This window comes from Solea senegalensis, linkage group LG4 (assembly GCF_019176455.1).
Source record: "Solea senegalensis isolate Sse05_10M linkage group LG4, IFAPA_SoseM_1, whole genome shotgun sequence".
Lineage (NCBI taxonomy): Eukaryota > Metazoa > Chordata > Actinopteri > Pleuronectiformes > Soleidae > Solea > Solea senegalensis.
Window position 1 is genome coordinate 1565857 of NC_058024.1, and position 19740 is coordinate 1585596.

General features: G+C 45.3%; 1 protein-coding gene across 2 annotated transcripts in view; it reads right to left on the minus strand.

The window, feature by feature from the left end:
- Positions 1–526: 526 nt before the first annotated feature.
- mtss1 (MTSS I-BAR domain containing 1) overlaps positions 527–19740 on the minus strand; it is a 31649-nt gene continuing 12435 nt past the window's right edge. Inside the window, exons 3-14 of one of the 2 annotated variants that reach the window (XM_044024198.1) lie at positions 17691–17764; positions 13522–13606; positions 12740–12831; positions 12573–12647; positions 6717–6874; positions 6304–6411; positions 6100–6197; positions 5816–5894; positions 3609–3743; positions 3334–3484; positions 2840–2866; positions 527–1970 (exon numbers count right to left, since the gene is read on the minus strand). In XM_044024198.1, coding sequence (XP_043880133.1) covers positions 1027–1970; positions 2840–2866; positions 3334–3484; positions 3609–3743; positions 5816–5894; positions 6100–6197; positions 6304–6411; positions 6717–6874; positions 12573–12647; positions 12740–12831; positions 13522–13606; positions 17691–17764 — 2026 coding nt within the window. In that variant the 3' untranslated portion in view covers positions 527–1026. The remainder of the gene's footprint in view (positions 1971–2839; positions 2867–3333; positions 3485–3608; positions 3744–5815; positions 5895–6099; positions 6198–6303; positions 6412–6716; positions 6875–12572; positions 12648–12739; positions 12832–13521; positions 13607–17690; positions 17765–19740) is intronic. The other variant, XM_044024199.1, reaches the window with a different exon arrangement.

Genomic DNA, 19740 nt, shown 5'->3' on the forward strand with positions numbered 1-19740 from the left:
GGGCGTGTCCCGTCACGTAACGTGTCCGACGGCAGTGTCGTTTCTAAAAGCTGCGAAATTAACCCGAGGTTGAAATCTACGCACGCCAACCCGACTGTTATTCACACGGTAAACCAGATTTCTGTCGACAGTAACATTTTCTAAAAACAGCGGCACCGTGTGGCACTATAGAGCAAAAAACAAACAAACTCAAAAGATAGAGACTCGTACGAAGTTCAACTTTCAATTTGGGTGAAAAACTAAACTAAAGTGAGTTTATTATAAATGTTCCGCAGACTGTGTTTGTTCTAACTTATTTACAAGCTTTTATTCCAGAGTCAAAGTGAGATGATCAGGACCAAAACCACGAGAATCGCACGTGGCTGCCAGTGGAGGGCGCACTTTTAACCTCTTAACAGAACACTGGCCTAATAAAAATCAGTTCAAGTCTATGACATGTTTAAGACCGTGTTCACGTCTTTATCTCACTGTTAGTACAGTGGTACACTGGTTTTCTCTGTGGGGTTTGGTGTGTCAGAGTGAGTGGTTTACAAACGTCAGTTTCCTGTTGTTGAAGTCTGTCTCACAGTGAGATAAAGACGTGAACGTGTTCTTAAGACATCGTGGACTCAGACTGATGCAGATTCTCTGAGCCAAGTCTTTTGCTTTCCTTGTGTCGCTGTTTTCAGAGAGAGCGAGCGTCCGTGTCTCACGCTGCTTCCTGCTGAAACAAACCTCACAGCTGAAGCCCTCCCTCCTCCCGGGAGTTCAGGCACAAGGCAAATCAAACGCACCCAGGACTGGAGCCGAGCCACAGAACGGTCACCTGAAGACTGGCTCATCAATCCAAAACTTTATGCAAGCAATCAAAAGAAAAAACCCAAACAACAAAACAGCACACAGAAAACTCACAAGAGATCTGTTACAGCGACAGGAAGTGACATCATAGCCTAACAGCCTAAAAGGAAGCAGAAAACAAACGCAGACGTGCGTCGAGTGACGACGCCGTCCATGTTCACATCATCAGACCTGAGAAGAACCACAGCCTCACTTGTGATTGGCCGGAGAAGGCAGGAGGGGGGCGGAGCGATCGTTGGTGATGGTCCTTTTGAGTTTGACTCCTCTGATGAGGGTCAGCATGCCACCTCCTCCTCCGCCTCCCTCCTGGGTCAGCTGCTCCGGGTTCTGATCCAGGCAGGAGGGGGGAGGAGCCTGGGGCTGGTAGTGAGAGCTGTGGCCCAGACAGGGAGGTTCTGCCTGGGCACCGGAGGACTGGACCTGGACCTGGACCTGGTGCTGCTGGTGGAACAGCCTCTGTTTTTGCTGCTGGTTCAGCTGCTGCTGGTACTGGTCTTCTCTCTGGTACTGGTCTTGTTGGTGTTGAAACTGCTGCTGTTTGTGTTGATACTGCTGCTGCAGGTGCTGTCTCTGTTGTTGCTGTTTGCTGCCCTCTGCTGGCAGGGAGGGTACAGTGGGCACAGGCACCGGGATGGGCATGTGACCCGGGACCAGCTGGTAGTATGGTGAGGAGGAGGGGGGGGGTAAGGCGCTGAGACTCTGCGTGGAAGTGCAGAGTTTACTGTGACCTAAGCCTCCTGTTCCTCCAGCAGGGGGCGCTGCAAAAACATTCTCATCGCTGCCCCCGCTCCCTGCGAGGGCTTTGAGCGGGACCTGCGGCGTGCAGATGGGGATGGGAACGCCACTGATGGTTCCGCGGCGATACCCGGGCTTGGATGACGGTTTGCGCCTGATGGTCGCCGTGTGGGACGGCAGCTGGCGGACGGAGCCGCTCATGAACTCCGACTCGGCCAACAGGCTGACGGTGGAGGCGGGGCGTTTGGACTGAGTAAACTTCCTGTACTGCAGAGCGAGGTCCGAGTTCCTCGGCATGGTCGAGGACTTGTCAAAGTCGGAGCGGCTGTTTCCGTGCGACAGGCGATGCAGCGAGACGGAGTCGGAGTCTCCGTGGAGGGAGATGGACTCGTAGTCGACTGGAGAGAAAAGAGGGAGGAGACTTCAGCTGCGACAGGAAGTGGACTTCAATGCATTTCTGTGTCATCTTAAAAACCTTCGATGATGAAGAGTTTTGTCATCATCAAACACAGACGACAGCAGCCGCAGGAAAACACAATCACTGCATTCATTCATTCACAATCGACATGCAACTCATTTACATTTAAAAGGAATAGTGTGGTTGTGTGAGGTACTGCACCTAACACAAACTGTCAGACCTCAGAGAGAAAATCAGTGATTTTGACATGTCTCACACACACACACACAGGAGCTCTGCTGCCTCGTGTGGTCACTTTGTGTCTCTAAAATAAGTCTGAATGGAAATGTTCTCAAGCCGAATTGACAAAATAAGACATTTGAACTTGGTGATGGAGGCAGCAGTGGATCGACAGCTCCTGTGTGCTGTGATGTTAAAATCACTGATTTTCTCTATGGGCTTTGGTGTGGGAGAGTGAGTGTGTGTGTGTGTGTGTGTGTGTGTGTGTGTGTGTGTGTGTGTGGGAGGGAGAGTGAGTGAGTGGTTTACAAAAGTCTGTCTCTCACTGAAGATAAAGACGTGAACGCGTTCTTAAGATATCGTACACTTAAACTGCCAAAAAGTCTTTTGTTATGTGGCTTAATTCTGTCTTTCCTTGCGTGTGTGCAGCAGGGGGCGCTCACAGTGCACTCAGTGTCAGGACCTCATCACAACACTAACACTCTACAGTCCAGTCAAACTCTTACTGATCGACAAAAGCTGGAATTAAACACGTGTTCAGCTGAACACAAGGCTTTCACAGACGCATGCAACACAACACTCTGGGGTCAGAGACACAGAGACACAGAGGACAGTTAGTCAGAGACCTACCATAGAGGGGAGGGTCTCTCTTTACAGCTGGAAGAGAAGGACGGACGTTTAACCGAGAAAAACACAACACAGAGAACCAGAGAGGGAAACACCAGAGAGCAGAGAACAACAGTGTCAGCTTCATCCAAACAATACACACCACAACTTCCTCATCATCATCACATTTCTACACATTTGATGAAGAGCGAAAACTGCAGGTATGTTTAAACCGGACGATTCCTGGAATCAACATTTAGTTTTGTTCTGCGCAGACGTCGTAAAAGGACTCGTAAAAAACAGCTTCAAAATGAAAGGATATAAAGATTGATGTGTTTTAAATAACGTGCTGTTAGATCTCACAGATATGGCTGTACACAGGAGAACGTGTCAGCACAGTGTTTTACTGTATTATTGTTCGTATGTTTTATTTATCGCTGACGTGTTTCAGCTGATTTTAAAGTGTTTTAAATTAAAGTCATTTTAGTGCCATAAAGGACATGTGACTGTGGACTCACTGTGTGAGTGGATGGTGTCCTCGGAGCAGGACGGCGTGGTGGTCTGCGTGCTGTAGCCGCTGGAGCAGTGCAGAGAGTCCCTGCTGTTCCTCGGGGCGTCCGAATTCAACGCACCCAACGTCAACGCCAGCTGGTCCCGAGCCGAGCAGGACTACAACATTTAAGGATTTAATGAATGAACAACTGTACAGAGACCAGCTGGTATATGGTGACGTGACATTATTAAATATAATGAACATGATGATGATCAATGCAACAGGAACACGTGACTGTACCTTCCCAGACGCCGACATGGCTCGCGCTCTCTCTCCATGCTGTGTATAGATGTTGTGTGGGGGGGGCAGCAGGCCGTTCTCTGGCCCTCTGCTGCCCCCTGCTGCCATCTGGTGAGCGGAGGAGCCGACTGGATCCTGTGGTGAATGAAGCACAGTCAGTCGATGGACCCTCGCTCCACGGTTACTCAACAGATCGCCAAGTATTTTTATTTTTTTTACTTCTTCTGGAATTTGACCTTATTATTTAAAGGGGACATATTATGCAAAATCAACTTTTTAACCATTTTAATACTGATATTTGGGACTCTGGAGGCCCTACCAGTCGCCAAAGTGTGGAAAAAGAATACTCAGTCATGTTTTCGTGGTCCCCCTTAGTGTAAGTATAGGCGATAAAACACTCGAAGTTGAATTTCCTGCGCTTATGACGGCAGCATGCGCATTTCACCGCAAATGACACCGCGTTTACTTGGAGAGCTCCACCTTAGCTCCACCTTGTCCGTGCGAGAGTGCAGGCGAGGGAGGAAGAGCGGTATTATGTCAACGCGGAGGGACCAGAGCACAGACTCAGTCTGATACAATCACATAAAGCAGTTGTTTATGCAGCTCGCCGCTGACGATCAGCGGTGGCGATCAGCTGTGCTGCAGTCTCTGTGAAAATCAGTTAGGGGCATAGGGACAACACCGCTGATCGCCAGCGGCGAGTGGCGAGCAGCGAGCTGCCTAAACTGTCGCTGTATGTGTGAGTGCCGACACAGGAACAGACCTCCGACACTCCCCGGAGCACCGGAGCTGGTCAGCGGTGGCGATGTCTCCTGATACAGTAACATACAGCGGCAGTTTATTCAGCTCACCGCGCGCCACTGGCGATCAGCGGTGCTGTCCCTAAGTGTTTTTAACTGATTTACAGTTGGGCAGTGTTCGGCTCGATCCTTATGTAGGACGTCTCTTCCTGTGACGGCACTCTCGCTGTTTTCTGCGCACGCTGCCATGTTGATATTGTCAGAGAACTAGTGGAGGGAGGGGAGGAGGAATAGAGCTGTAAAGCGCTGTAAAGAGGACAAATCAGAAACCCCCTGGAAGAAGTGGGCGTGTGTTTGCCTGTGTCTCATTTGCATATAAAGGGACCATGCACAAAAACCGAGCGTTCTGAAAGGGGCGGGTTTAGCAGGGTTATTGAACTGCTATGATGCTTCATCCTTATGGCATTTTGACCAAAGCACGTCACTGACATGTTCATTAGGACACCAGGGAACTATTTTAATGGGGGAAATAGGGTATAATATGTCCCCTTTAAAGCGATATTTCAGTCTGTCTCACAGTGAGACAGAGACGTGAACGTGTTCTTTAGATACTGACGTAGACTAAACAACAAAAACAGTAAAGGATACAAAACACACGTTAGAAAACTCCCCACCACCAACTTACTGTGCGTACAATCACTCAAACACTGACACGGCACCGCTCACGGACATGAACACTGTGTACGACAGAATGTTTTTACTGGAGCTGGATCTTTTGCTGCGTTCACGCCGGACGACAGACCTTTTTGGCCTTTAACAATTTAGTTCACCGTCCTGCGACGGCGACCGACAGCCGGTGTAATCGGTGCACCCCCGCGTGAACACAGCATCTCGACATTTAGAGCGGACGACACAGAAAAACGTGGGACCACAGAGATGATGATGAAGACGAGGCGAGACACAAACACACACACGGTTTTCCTCACAGCGTTCACATCCCTGCGGCTAACGCGGCGGCTCGGCCCGCGGCCAGGGGCAGCGTAACCATGGCGACCACGGCTGCCCTGACGACCGAGGCGCGGGGGCGAGTTCCCTTCGCTGAGGGAGCGCCCACTTTCGTCACAGCCAATCAGCAGATAAGGGGAGGAGCAGCGCTACACACAGGAGAGGATTAGAGCGTGTGTGTGTGTGCGTGAAATGTACCTTTAAGTGACAGTTCAGGTGATTTTCTAAGGGTGGCTGAATGAGGTACTGAAACACACAGTCAGAGCCTGATCTTTGTGCGCCCCCTGCTGGCTCCCCGTGCCAATAACTAAAGTAAGCCTTGTTTTCACTCAGAATGAGCAGAACTGGTCTTCTACACGTTCTGGGCCCTGGGGGCCAGCAGGGGGCGCTCACAACCAACCCTAACCCTCATAAATGTGAGGAGATAAGAGTGTGTGTGTGTGTGTGTGTGTGTGATATTACCTGGATGTGGACTCCATCCACAGCAGAGCTGATAGAGTCCAAAGAGGGGACATGTCTCACTGATCCACACTGATAGTTACTGAAAACACGCACATGATTATGAGGAGATGTTAGAGCTGTAATACACACAGCTCATGTGCTAATCTTTCTTTTATTATCATTATTATCATTATTAGTATTATTGCAGGACTTTGCCAGGACATTATTCCTGGTTAAAATGAATATTCTCATATAAAGTCGTGAATGAGTGAGTGAGTGTGTGTGTGAGTGAGTGTGCGCGTTACCTGCTGATGCTGCTCTTCCTGGACAGTGAGTTACTTGGAGAAGCTGGAGGCGTCTGATATGTGTAGTTGAAATCAGAACCTTTCAGGTCCAAAATCACCTGAGAAACAAGGACACACACACACATAAATAAATAAACAACATTGAAAAAAGACAAACAGCCTGAGGGTGGTGCTCGAGGGAAGGTCAGAGGTCAAGTGTCGTACCTGCTCACTGGCTGGTGGGAGTTTGTTGGGCTCAGCTGTCAGGGTCACCAGGTCACCCAGGATGGACTGTAGGTGTGTGACCTCACCCAGCATGTTCATCTCATGGTCCTACACACATACACACACACACACACAGTGTATATACTGTTCTACTGTATAGACCAGCGTGTAGAAAATGAAACCATGGTAACAAAATAATAATAATAACAACAACAATAATAATAATAATTATTGGAGTCACGAAAAACAAGCCATCAAGTTTCTGGAAATTTACCAGGAATTTACTGACCCTTTCTGCCTTATTAGGACCAGGTTTTGGTCTCCACGAGGACTACTGGTCCTGACAAGGTCAGTGTTTCTGACAGAAAACACACACACACACACACACACACACAGAGAGAGAGAGGACTGACCAGTACAGGCTTCAGCATGGTGACGAGGGTGCAGTACCGCGCTCTCTCCTCTATGAGCGCCCTGCATACAGCTCGCTTCTCCGTGTCCTCCAGGACGGCGTAGCGCACGTTGACGTCCTGCAGTGCACTGTCCAGCTGTCCCCGCGCCTCGTCCTTCCCTACACACACACACACACACACAGGAGGGATAGAATAAAAGTCCAGGTCTGAGACTGAAATGTTCTGTTATTGTTCAGATTAAACCACAGTTTGATCTTATTCTTCCAGATTAAAAACAGACAAAAATAAAATGTGACTCTGACGTTATGAAGTTTGTGTTACGTAAAATTAGCTGCATGTTGTTGGTCAAATGAGTAGCATTTAAGAATAAATAACACATTACAAATTACTAAACTTTTTACCAAACTTTGTAAAAAAAAAAGTAAAATTTGTAACATGTTTTTGTGATTGTGAAATTATATATTTCTTTTGCTTTGTTTTACAACAAAAAAAGAAAACTTTACCACATTAAATATTTATTTTGTAATTTTTTTGACAAATTAATTTAAGTAAACGTACTAAACTTGAACAAAAAGTTTGTAAAAAAAAGGTAGCATGTGTTTTTTAATAACATTTGTAGCATTTTTTTTGGAAAATTACAATTTTTTGGTGAAATTAGTAAAAAGTTTTTCATAAAAATAAGTTTTTATTTCAATATTAACCAGAGTAAAAAGAACCATACTTTATTTCAGAGACACAGTTTTTATCATAAGAACGTGTGTGAATATGTGATGATCATGCTTATCACAGTAAACCACTCACTCTCCCACAGAGAAAATCAGTGATTTTAACATCACAGCACACAGGAGTTGTTGATCCACTGCTGCCTCCATCACTAGGTTCAAATGTCTCATTTTGCAAATTCGGCATTTGAAATATTCAAAGAAACAATTTCCATAATTATCCGGGGAAAAACATTTGTGATGGTTCCATGAATGACTTTCCACAGAAGCAAAATCCTGAAATTCTTAATAAAAAAAATTGAGTAAAAGTAAAAGACTGGTCACGAGAGCTCAGGCCGCGATACCCAGTTATCACCAGCAGGGGTCAGAACAACACCACACACTCTATGTCCAGGTTGTCACACTGTGAGGGATCTCTGTGCATATGTTTAATGTTTGGACTCCTGCTTGCTGTTTGTTCTTTGCGAACATTTATTTGCACACGGCCAGGCAAAACTATCAGACCTGACTGTGTACAGCAGCACTCTGCCGGAGAGAAAACCAGTGATTTTAGCTGCGGGGACACAGGAGCTGCTGTGTGTGTGTGTGTGTGTGTGTGATGTTAAAATCACTGATTTTCTCTATTGACTCAATCATCATCATCATAATAATAATAATACTACAGACTGGTATGTGTGTCTAACTAAGAGTGACGGTCATGTACACATGTGTCTGACTCGACAGTAAATCACAGAGAACGCCAACAAACACGAGGAAGCAGAATCCAAGCACCTTAATCCAGACTAAGACCATTTAAATCAAAGACATTTAATCCAGGGGAGTTATTATGAGAGGTAAGACCTGTCAATCAAACAGCAGAGAGAGTGCTCCTGTGTTTTTGTTTGAGTTCAAGCGTCACTACAAACTGTCACGCGTGGAGAAGCAGCCTGAGGCAGACAAACTCAATCTCTGTCTCTCTTTACATGTTAGCCTCTAAGTAAAAGCCTTGGTGAATAAAATCTACGTCAGTCAGTGTAAGTCTACCATATCTTAAGAACACGTTCACGTCTTTATCTCACTGTGAGGAACAGGAAACTCTCCCACACCAAACCCCACAGAGAAAACCAGTGATTTTAGGAGCTGCTGGTCCTCTGCTGCCTCGTGTGGTCACGTTGTGTCACTGAAGTGAATCTGAACAGAGGATTTTATAAGCCGAAAGTGACAAAATAAGACATTTGAACCGAGTGATGATGGAGGCAGCAGTGGATCAACAACTCCTGTGTGTGTGATGTTAAAATCACTGATGTTCTCTATGGGGTTTGGTGCAGGGAGAGTGAGTGTTGACTGTTGGAAAAGTCTGTCTCACAGCGAGACAAAGACGTGGACATGTGACATAGACACAACAGACTTGTGTAGACTTCAGGTGACGTAGAGTCCATGAGGTGAGTCTTTGGTTAAAGTGGTTAAAATGTGTTTTAATAACTGGTTATAAACATGACAGAGCAGATTGAGGCATGAAGAGTGAAACCCACAGTTACTTACAACCTCTCACACTGAAGAGTCTCTGCAGCCAAGAACCAGTCTGTTAACATTCCTCACGCACACAGGTACTGTTAGCCTCAGGCTGGATAAAATGAGCAGTCACCAGCACTGTTAACAAGCCACTGAGCCAGAGACAGAAACACTTAATACTTATCATTCTTATCAATAAACAAAGACGGAAGAATAACATTACATCCAAAAACAGTAGGGAACTAAGTTTAAAGTCATTCAGTTCAAGTAAGTTTAACTCAATCCAAAATGAGTTTGTCTAACTCATGACTTATCCATGACCCATCTTCAGAACATGTTCACGTCTTCATCTCACTGTTAGACTTTTATACTTTTAAACTGAAGTTTGTAAACCACTCACTCTGCCACACCAAACCCCACAGAGAAACACACACAGACAGACAGACGGACAGACAGACACACACACACAGGAGGTGTTGATCCACTGCTGCCTCCATCACTACACTCAGATGTCTTATTGTGTGAGAGTGAGTGGTTTACAAATGTCAGTCTAAGGACTCTAAGGTCAAAACAAAGTAGTCAAACCTATTTTTTAAGATCCACATTGACTGAGCTCTGAGGCCTAGTTATGATCAATGTTCGATTTGTCAATGGGTGGAGCCTGCTGTCCATGCTCCGCCTTCATAAAGGAACGAGATGAACCGCAGCAGATGTCTGCTGATTCACAAATGCAGTCACCCATCCACAGCAGACCACCTGTGTCACACACTGATGATGTCATCAAAGCTCAGGTAGCTCAGTTGAGCCGCGTGAGGCAGGTCGAGACATGACTCGGCTGTATGCAAAAACTGACTCCAAAGGCAAATCAGACCCTGTTGCACACTTCATCCTCCTTCAACGTCTTTGTCGTAGCTTCCGTTTGTCCGTCCTGAGTTTAGCCACGGGACACAAGAGCTAATCCCTCACAGAGATAATCTGTGATACAGGAGCTGCTGGTCCTCTGCTGCCTCGTGTGGTCACTTTGTGTCACTGAGGTTTTCTCTGTGGGGTTTGGTGTGTGAGAGTGAGTGGTTTACAGACAGTGAGAGAAAGACGTGAACACGTCCTGAAGACATCATGGACTCACTCTGAACTATATGACATCATCTTTCTCTTCATTATTCCCACAGTCTTTAATACAACCACTTGAAAACAGGATTTCCCTCTTCTTTTCGGTTCAATTCTCTGTCATTAAATGCACTTGTGTTTTTCTTCTCCCCTCCTCCTCCTCCTCCTCTCAGTCTATCTCTCTGTAACCACAGTAACCACCGTTGAGTCATGAGGAGATGACTTCAACCTCTTCCTCCCCCCCACCTCTCCTTCTCTGGGCAGAACAAAATGAGTCAGCACTTTTTCTTACCCATCCACTCGTTTATCTTATGTGGCGTTGTTTGAAAAAAGTATCTGCAGTGCACATGCCAGGCCTGTGTGTGGCGCTGTAGCCCTGACAAAGACAAACACCACATGTACCATTCTGAAGCTTCAGAGCCAGTTAAATGAAAGAAACTCAACATTTTAGATCATTTCCTCGTCAGTGAAGGATGCTTTCACATCTTTGCTGCGCCGAGACTAGAACTGCAACTAATTCATTAATCGCCAACAGTTCTACAGACAGAAACCTTTAAAGACCAATGTCTATACTTATGACATGACGAGGAACGTTTTTTGGTGGAAATTAAAGTTTTCTTGCACTATTTCCAAGTTCATTTTACATATTTTGAAGCTTCGAGGACAGTTTTATTTAAGAAAATCTACTCATTCCTGATCAGTGAAAATTGCTCTCATGTTTCTACTCTATAATCCATCAATTATTCATCAATGATTTAAATTTTAAAACCACTTTCTGTCATTTTTCAGCTTCTTAAATGTGAATATTTTATAGTTTATTTGCTCCATAAATCAAAGAAAATCAATCAAATGGAATCATTTTGTTTTGTGGACACAAACAAGACTTAATTTCCGAGTTCAACAAACACTGATCGCTATTTCCTGACATTTCATGGACCAAACAAGCACGAAGCAAGAACATAATCTCCAGGTTATTAGACCACGAGACCACGAGCATCACCAATAGTGTATTGAATGAATGACGGAGCTTCAAAAACACAACATCAACGCGTTCAGGCGCACTGATGTAAATCAGCCCGTGGACATTTGCGCGAGGTCTACGCAAAGATTCCCAGCGCTCATCCTTCACTCTCCTCCTCATCTGTCTGTCTGTCTGTCTGTCTGTGAGAAGTCTGAAGTGGTTACACACCACATAATGACAGAGCGCACACACACACACACACACAATGATCAGCGATAGAGCAGATGTTTACAGTTTTGTTGAAGTTTTTCTGTCCCGTTACACCCCCCCCACAGTCAACAAATGGAAAATGAGAACTGAGGTGAACTGAGGGGAAAGAGGCGGAGCTTACATAACTGGGGGGGGGTATTCAAATCTTAAGCATCACTAAACCGGAGCTTGTTGGCAGGGTTGGTGGAAAATACCTGCAGCTGCAGAGGAAAACTGTCGAGAGCCATGGACACACACACAGACACAGACAGACAGACAGACAGACACACACCCCGTGTCGTCTTGTCTCACAGAAGCTTCTCAGTGGGAACTCAGTCTCCCACATCAAACCTCAGAGAAAATCAGTGATTTCAGATGGACCTCAGTGACACAAAGTCACCACACGAGGCAGCAGAGGACCAGCAGCTCAAATCACTGATTTCCTCTGTGGACTTTGGTGTGGGAGTGTGAGCGGTTTACAGACGTGTGTCTCACAGTGCAGAGACAAAGACGTGATCGTGGACTTACTCTGTTTACAGTTGATTATTACAGACATTTCCAGGATTGAAAATGTGAAGATGACATTTTTAAACATTTCCACTGACCGTTGGAAGCGTTTTAAATCATCTTCACTGGGGCACAAACGGCAGCGGAGCGGGAAAAAACATGCTCAGAGATGTTAACGCCACATCACACGTCTCTGTTTACCATGGGTGTGTCTGCAATGAGTGTGTGAGTGCTATTTTAGTCAGTGCATTTGGGTACTGGATTTGTCAAGAGGGAGGACATGGAGGATACGTGTGTGTGTGTGTGTGTGTGTGTGTGTGTGTACACGTTCCATATAAGGTCGTCTGAGGTCTTTTCCTGACGAGCTCTTGAGTCTCTGTAGTTCTGACAGAAACACACCACATGTACTATTTCTAAGAAGCTTCGAGGACAGTTTTATTCAAGAAAATCAACATATTCCTGATCAGTGAAGATTGCTTTCATGTTTCTACTCAATATTATAATATAATCCATCAATTATTCATCAATGACTTAAGGTTTTTAAAGTTTTAAAACCACTTTCTGTCATTTTTCAGTTTCTTAAATGTGAATATTTTCTACTTTCTGACAATTTTCAGTTTCTTAAATGTGAATATTTTCTACTTTCTGACAATTTTCAGTTTCTTAAATGTGAATATTTTCTACTTTCTGACAATTTTCAGTTTCTTGTTGTGCAGGTGTCTGGTTGCTATAGAAACAACCATCAATAAAAATGAAGTGACTTCAAGCCTCACTGTGTCACATGTGTCATGTTTGAGGATGAAGCAGACATCTTCGTACCTTTTTTCACCTTCTTCTGGAGTTTGATGGTGTCTGATGATTTCTTCTTGATGTCTGCTCTCACTTTCTTGTACTCTGAAAAAAAGATCAAAGCACAGTCTGTAAACTTTGCTCTGTGCTGCAGGTCTGCCTGTGTGTGTGTGTGTGTGTGTGTGTAAATGCGTTACCTTTGGCGTGATCTTTGTCCAGCTGACTGGCCACTTTTTTCCACTCCTCCATCTTTAGCTCCAGTGGCGTGATGAGACTCTCTGACAGAGCTCTGAGATAAAAACAACAAACAAACAAACCATATAAAAAAAACAAGATTAAATCATTCTTTTTAAGGTCAAGTAAATTTTAATTTTAATTTAATTGTCAGCCAAGTCTGCAATATCTCACTGTTAGACAAACAGGAAAGTAAAGTTTATAAACCACTCACTCTCCCACACCAAACCCCATAGAGAAAATCTGTGATTTTAAAATCATACACACACACACACACACACACACACATACACACAGGAGTTGTTGATCCACTGCTGCCTCCATCACTAAGTTTAAATGTCGTATTTTGTGACTTCAGCATTTGAAATATTTCATTGAGACTTAACTCAGTGACACAAAGTGACCACATGAGGCAGCAGAGGACCAGGAGCTCCTGTGTCCCCGCAGCTAAAATCACTGATTTTCTCTCTGAGGTTTGGTGTGGGAGAGTGAGTGTTTTACACACTTCAGTTTCACAGAGGAATAGCTGCACAAACCTGTGTGTGTGTGTAATGAAAGACAGTAATGACAAATGTTGCGCGCACACACACACACACAGCATGTTAGTACAGGTAAAGGTGTGATGACGCCTTGTCTAACAGTGTGGGTAATTACACACCATAATTATCTTCAGCTAATACATGAGAACACAACTGTGTGCATGCATGTGTGTTTGTGTGCTTGTTAATGCGTGTGTGTCTCTTACGTTGTAAACAGTTTGAGTTTGGACTCGATGCTGCGGTGTCTCATGCACATCCTGGTCAGCGCTGAGCCGATCTCCTTTGTGGCTCCTGGGGAAAAAAAGCAGAAACAATCTTCATTTATATCAAATCCAACTTTATCTGTAAAGCACTTTAAAACGACCATATATAGCACTTTTCATGCATATGAATGCAACACAATGTGCATATAACCACACACACACACCCATTCATTCTCCACCACTTATCCAAGGTTGGGTCGCAGATGCCCAGACCTCCCTCACCCCGGCCACCCGAGGCGTTCCCAGGCCAGCTGAGAGCGACTGCAGCGAGGCCTGGGTCTCCGCCCGGACGCATCCTCAGACCCGATGCCACCTCGTCTGGCTCCTGACGATGCAGAGGAGACGACTCCGGGATGACTGAGCCTCAGACCTCCGTGATGTGGTTCTGTCAGTCACCACCCACAGCCGGTGAAACACCGTCTTCACCGCGACGGACGGACGCAGGGCCCGCGTTACTGCAGACGCCGCACCGGAGAGGGCACTCCAGCTGCTTCACAGCATGGTCATGGTGAAGGAGTAGAATGCCACCATTTGTTTAAATTATGCGAAATGAACAGTCAAGTCCCATAAATTTACCATGGAAAGTTTCTGGAAATTTACCGGGAATTGTCCTCCCCTCATCACAGGAGAGAGCCTTAAAACTGAACGTGTTTATGGTCCGAGTTCTTCTGCTCAGGGTCCACTTACGGCGCAAAACATTTATTCAGCAACACGTGAATTACGTGTTGAAATAAAGTGTGTGTGTGTGTTGAACACTGTAGGCATTAGGTGCCTTTGTGTTCAGACATGTTTAATGGATCTCAGAGTCGAGTGTGGACGACTGGAGAGAAGAATGTGACCTGACAAGTTCAGACAGACACAGAGATTCAGACGACAGGGAGTGAGTTCGTTTTTCATTCTCATTTCTTTCTGTCTGTCTTTGGTGTTTTCGTGTGCGGCTGAGAAGCAGCTCGACAGATGAGCTCATCACAACACAACCAGAGACAGGTGACATGCGGAGAACACACACACACACACACGTCGCCTCACAGTGTCACTGGCTGCAACGAGTGATTGTTTCTCAAAGGTCTCGTTTGTCTTGATTGACTTTTAATGATTTCTTTGTTTTATGGAGCAAAGAAACCACAGGACACTCACGTTCCGCACATGTATGATCATGTTATTGGAGGTCAGAGGTCAGATTGAGTGACTGGTTATTGTCACTTTCATGTCAATCATGACACCAGTGAACCTATAGGGGGCAGCAGAGCATTAAACTAATGAGTTCTTTGTTATACGGAGCAAAGAAATCATTCAATCAATTCGATCAATCGATCAATTAATGATCGATTGATCGAGTCATTGTTTCAGTTCCATTTGTGATAAAGGGACAGACGGCGGCTCGTCTGTCGCGCTGCGGCATAGATTAACAAACTATGAACGCGTTCAGGTGAATGTGACAACGCCAACCGACGACAGCGACACCTAACTCACTCTCTGTCTTTACACTGATGCAGTTATTGATTAACTGAGCAGCTGAGCAGTCCGTCAGTCAGTCAGTCAGGATGACAGACACACACACAGAGCTGACCTCAGGAAACGTCCAATAGAAGAAGTCAGCACTCACTTCATCATCTTGTGATCTGTGTGTGTGTGTGTGCGTGTGTGTGTGCGTGCTTTGAAAAGCCACATGATTGTGGAGACGTCAACAGTTCCCTCCGCTGCGGGGGGAAAGCAGTCATGAGGAAACGCACCAGAGACGAGAAGATCCAGCTTTGAAATGAATCAGCTGATTATGATGAGATTTTCTTATTCCTCTTTTTTTTTTTCACCGCTGTCATTATTACAGTCGGTGCATATCGTTACTTCACTAGTACTGTCCTTCTGTTATGACACAGACGTTTCCATGCCAACCAGTTTGTGTCAGTCAGTCACGTCGGCGCTGCTCACAGGACAAACACCAACATGAGACACACAAACTAAAGTCAGTTACAAACTAAAGAACGTGTTCACGTCTTTATCTCACTGTGAGACGGACGTTTGTGAACCACTCACTCTCCCACACCAAGAGAGAAAATCAGTGATTTTAGCTCTAGAGACACAGGAGCTGCTGGTCCTCTGCTGCCTCGTGTGGTCACTTTGTGTCACTGAGGTAAATCCTAGCAAACGATTTTTAAAGCAGAGATGTCAAAATAAGACATCTGAACTTAGTGATGGAGGCAGCGGTGGATCAACAGCTCCTGTGTGTGTGTGTGATGTTAAAATCACTGATTTTCTCTGTGGGCTTTGGTGTGGGAGAGTGAGTGGTTAGTGCTGATGTAGTGGACTGAACATCAGCACATGGACCCTGTCGGCCTCTGTGAGCCACCATCACACTGATGGAGTGCAGTGAAACGTGTTTTGACACATTCTCTCTCACACACACACACACACAGAATGTGTTCAGCAGCACTTTGCCTTTGCCTTTGAGCAACGAGGCCGTGGGCTGCCAGCTGTCAGTCCATCAGCGCTGATAACACACCAGAACCATGAGAACATGAACTTTGCCATGGCAACACAACCACAGACCCACCAGACCGGTTGTGTCTCTCTCACACACACACACACAGTCCCCTGTCGGTGTTATAAACGGCTGAGAGAAGAAAACAATTACTCGTGGCGTTCTTCAGCTCATTCTCTTTCTTCTGTCTTTCACGCACACACACACACACACAGCAGCTGACAGACTGAAGAAACTGAGGGAGACAGAGAGAGAGAGAGAGAGACAGACAAAATAGAGCAGGGGACAGCTGTCAAAACACAGGTGCACACTACACACACACACACACACACACACACACATACAGAGGAATGCGCTTGGTCGACGCGCTGTGTGTAAAGGCCATGTTAGCTTTGTGCTAAGCTAACTGCTAAGAGACAACAACAGCCCTGTGTCCACTGTGAGACAGACTTTTCCAACAGGAAACTGACGTTCGTAAACCACTCAATCTCTCGCACCAAACCCCAGAGAGAAAACCAGTGATTTTAGCTGTGGGGACACAGGAGCTGCTGGTCCTCTGCTGCCTCCTGTGGTCACTTTGTGTCACTGAAGTGAATCTGAACAAAGGATTTTAAAAGTGACAAAATAAGATGTTTGAACTTAGTGATGTTAAAATCACTGATTTTCTCTATGAGGTTCGGTGTGGGAGCGTGAGTGGTTTACAAAGTCTGTCTCACAGTGAGATAAAGATGTAAACACATGAATAAAATCTTTTTTTTTCCACTGAGATTTTAGCCTGCGTCTCAGATTGACCTTCAGTATTAATCCTCTCACACGTTCTTCCCCTCGCTCAGGTCAGGATAGTTTTGCTCATTGTTTCACAGAGCGAATAAAAACATCAACAACCAGCAAACGTTTCACACTGCAGCTTTACATCAAGAAAACAACCATGTGCAAAAACAGTGTCGGACGAAATGTTTGAAATAATGAGACAAGACAGAGCAGGTCTGAGACCAGGCGTCCACACGGGAGCGGCCATGATTCACCTCACACACACACACACGTTACTGGATTTCCTTTAAAATACCAAGAGTTACATAATCACACCAGCAGCTGAGTGTCTCATCAAAGCCTGAGCACACACACACACACACACACACACACACAGTTAATGAGTTCCCTCATGATCCCATTGCATATAATGAAAAGACAGAGAGACACAGAGAGTAAGAAAAAGAGGACAACGCTCTCTTGGGTCATTACATTACATTTTGCAGACGCTTTTATCCAAAGCGACTTACAATGGAATTGAGTACAATCAGCCAGGGGTGGAGTCGAACTTGTTACCATGATGTACCGGTCTGAACCACTGATCCACTCCACCCACACTGATGTGATGTCCACATAATGTGTGTGTCTGTGTGTCCAGGTATTACTAATGTTGTGGGGACCTAAACCTGTTCACACAGTCACATTATGGGGACTTGTCTTCCTTGTGGGGACAAAAATCAAGTCCCCATAACGTAAATGACTACATTTTAAGGTGAAGATATGTTTTAAGGTCAGATGATTGTGGTTAAGGTTAGAGTAAGTCTCCAGGAAATGAATGTAAGTCAATGCAATGTATGTCGAACGTGTGTGTGTGTGTGTTTACCTCTGGTCCCGGTTGCCATGTCTGCCACCTTCTGAAAAGCGTCCAGAAAAGCTCCTGTTACCACGATGGTCGTCCTGAACAACACACACACACACACACAATATATCAATATACACATGACACAGACAGACAGACAGACAGACAGATTGGTCAGCTGTGGATCCGTCGACTGAAGCCTTTGAAATAACCCTGATTTAACCCAAATAATCATGATTAGGATTTTTCCCCCATAATCGAGCTGCACATGTTGGGACTCAGAGTGTGTGTGTGCGCGCATGTGTGTGTGTGCGCAGTAACACAACTGATTACTTTCATTTGACAGCAACATTGTAGCGCTATAAACCCACTGGTTAGGACATTGATAGACAGGCACTCCTTGCATCTATAATAATGAGACCTGCATCGTCACATGATACAGAGAGAGAGAGAGAGAGAGAGAGAGGGAGAGAGGGAGAGAGGGAGAGAGGGAGCAGTACCAGACGAGCTTTACTCTCACAGGACGAAGGGCAGGTCAACATGTGACTCACTCACTGTTGTTTACTTGTAACTGGGCAGAGTGAAGCAAAGCAAACAACAGTGTGTGGTTCAGACGGATGAAAGAGACGCAGCAGGAGGGGAAAAGACAGTCTGCATGGCAAACACACTATTTAACTAAAGGGGGAAAGAAGGAGAGGAAAATAAAGGGCTTTTATTTTGAAAGGCTGGACTGATGGAGCCATTCGAGAGGCCAGTTTTCTTCAAAGGCCGCTGTTAGAAGAGAAACTTGATACATCATCATCATCATCGTCGTCAATGAACGTATTGTCTCTGTGTGCTCCATTACCAGTCTCAAATCTTAGTCCTTAAATTTAACAGCACCTCAGAAATGAGGTTCTCATTAGGACCAGGTTTTGGTCTACATGAGGACTACTGGATCTGACAAGGTCAGTGTTTATGACAGAATAATGTCCTAAAGAGGTAACATATGCAAGAACACACATGCACACACACCCCTAGAAAACTTAACTAAGGGGATCAGGTGACCTAGCTGTCAATAGGCACACACACACACACACACACACACACACACACACACACACAGGTTTGTGCAGCTATTCTTCTCAGAACTCTGCATATGATTATGATTTCCATTCACTTAAACAGACTAAACAAATCCTCATCACTAACCATAACCATAACCAGATAATGACTAACCCTAACCTCAACCTGTAGCCACAGTTCAAATCTTAGTCCTAAACCTCTGAAATGTGGTTCTGCCTCATTAGGACCAGGTTTTGGTCTCCACAAGGACACCACTGGTGTTTATGACAGAAAAGGTCCTGAAGAGGTAACAAACACAAGAACACTTCAATGGGAAACCTTGACATGCATTTGTACATTAAATTCATTCATTCATTCATTTAACTAGTTTTGATCTGATTTCATTATTGATTATTAATATTACCGTCAGTGTTCATATTAATGTTTGAATATTTCAATAAGACACGTTCACAAACAAAAAGGAAACGCACATCCATCCAAAAACAAGCAGGGGTCATACATGTGTGTGTCTGCGTGTGTGTGTGTGCGTGTGTGTGTGTGTGTGTGAGAGTGCGTGTGTAGCTGTCTGACTGGCGGGGCTAATGGCCTGTGACCGCCTGCAGCGATGCTTATCAAAACTGGTCTACTGGGAAAACAGCTGAAGCTACTGTTGTTACATGAAGCTACTGTGTGTGTGTGTGTGTGTGTGTGTGTGTGTGTGTGTGTGTGTGTGTGTGTGTGACAGAGTGAACATGTGCTGCATCCACGTCAATAAAACAGTCACAGGTTTCTGCTGCTGTGCAGACACATCGACTGTGTCCTCTGCATCGAGTGAACACAGCAGTGATTTCCTGACAGTTAAATGAACTTTGACCCCAAAACACATTGACGTTCATCATCAGCAGCCGCAGCAGCAGCAGTTTATGGTCCTGTCCTCACGTAGTTTTATTCTTCAGTCCACGTGGAAACAGATTTTCCGGGGTTCAGGGTTTACGTGTGTGGATGGGGGACAGCGTCATGTTTGTCTCAA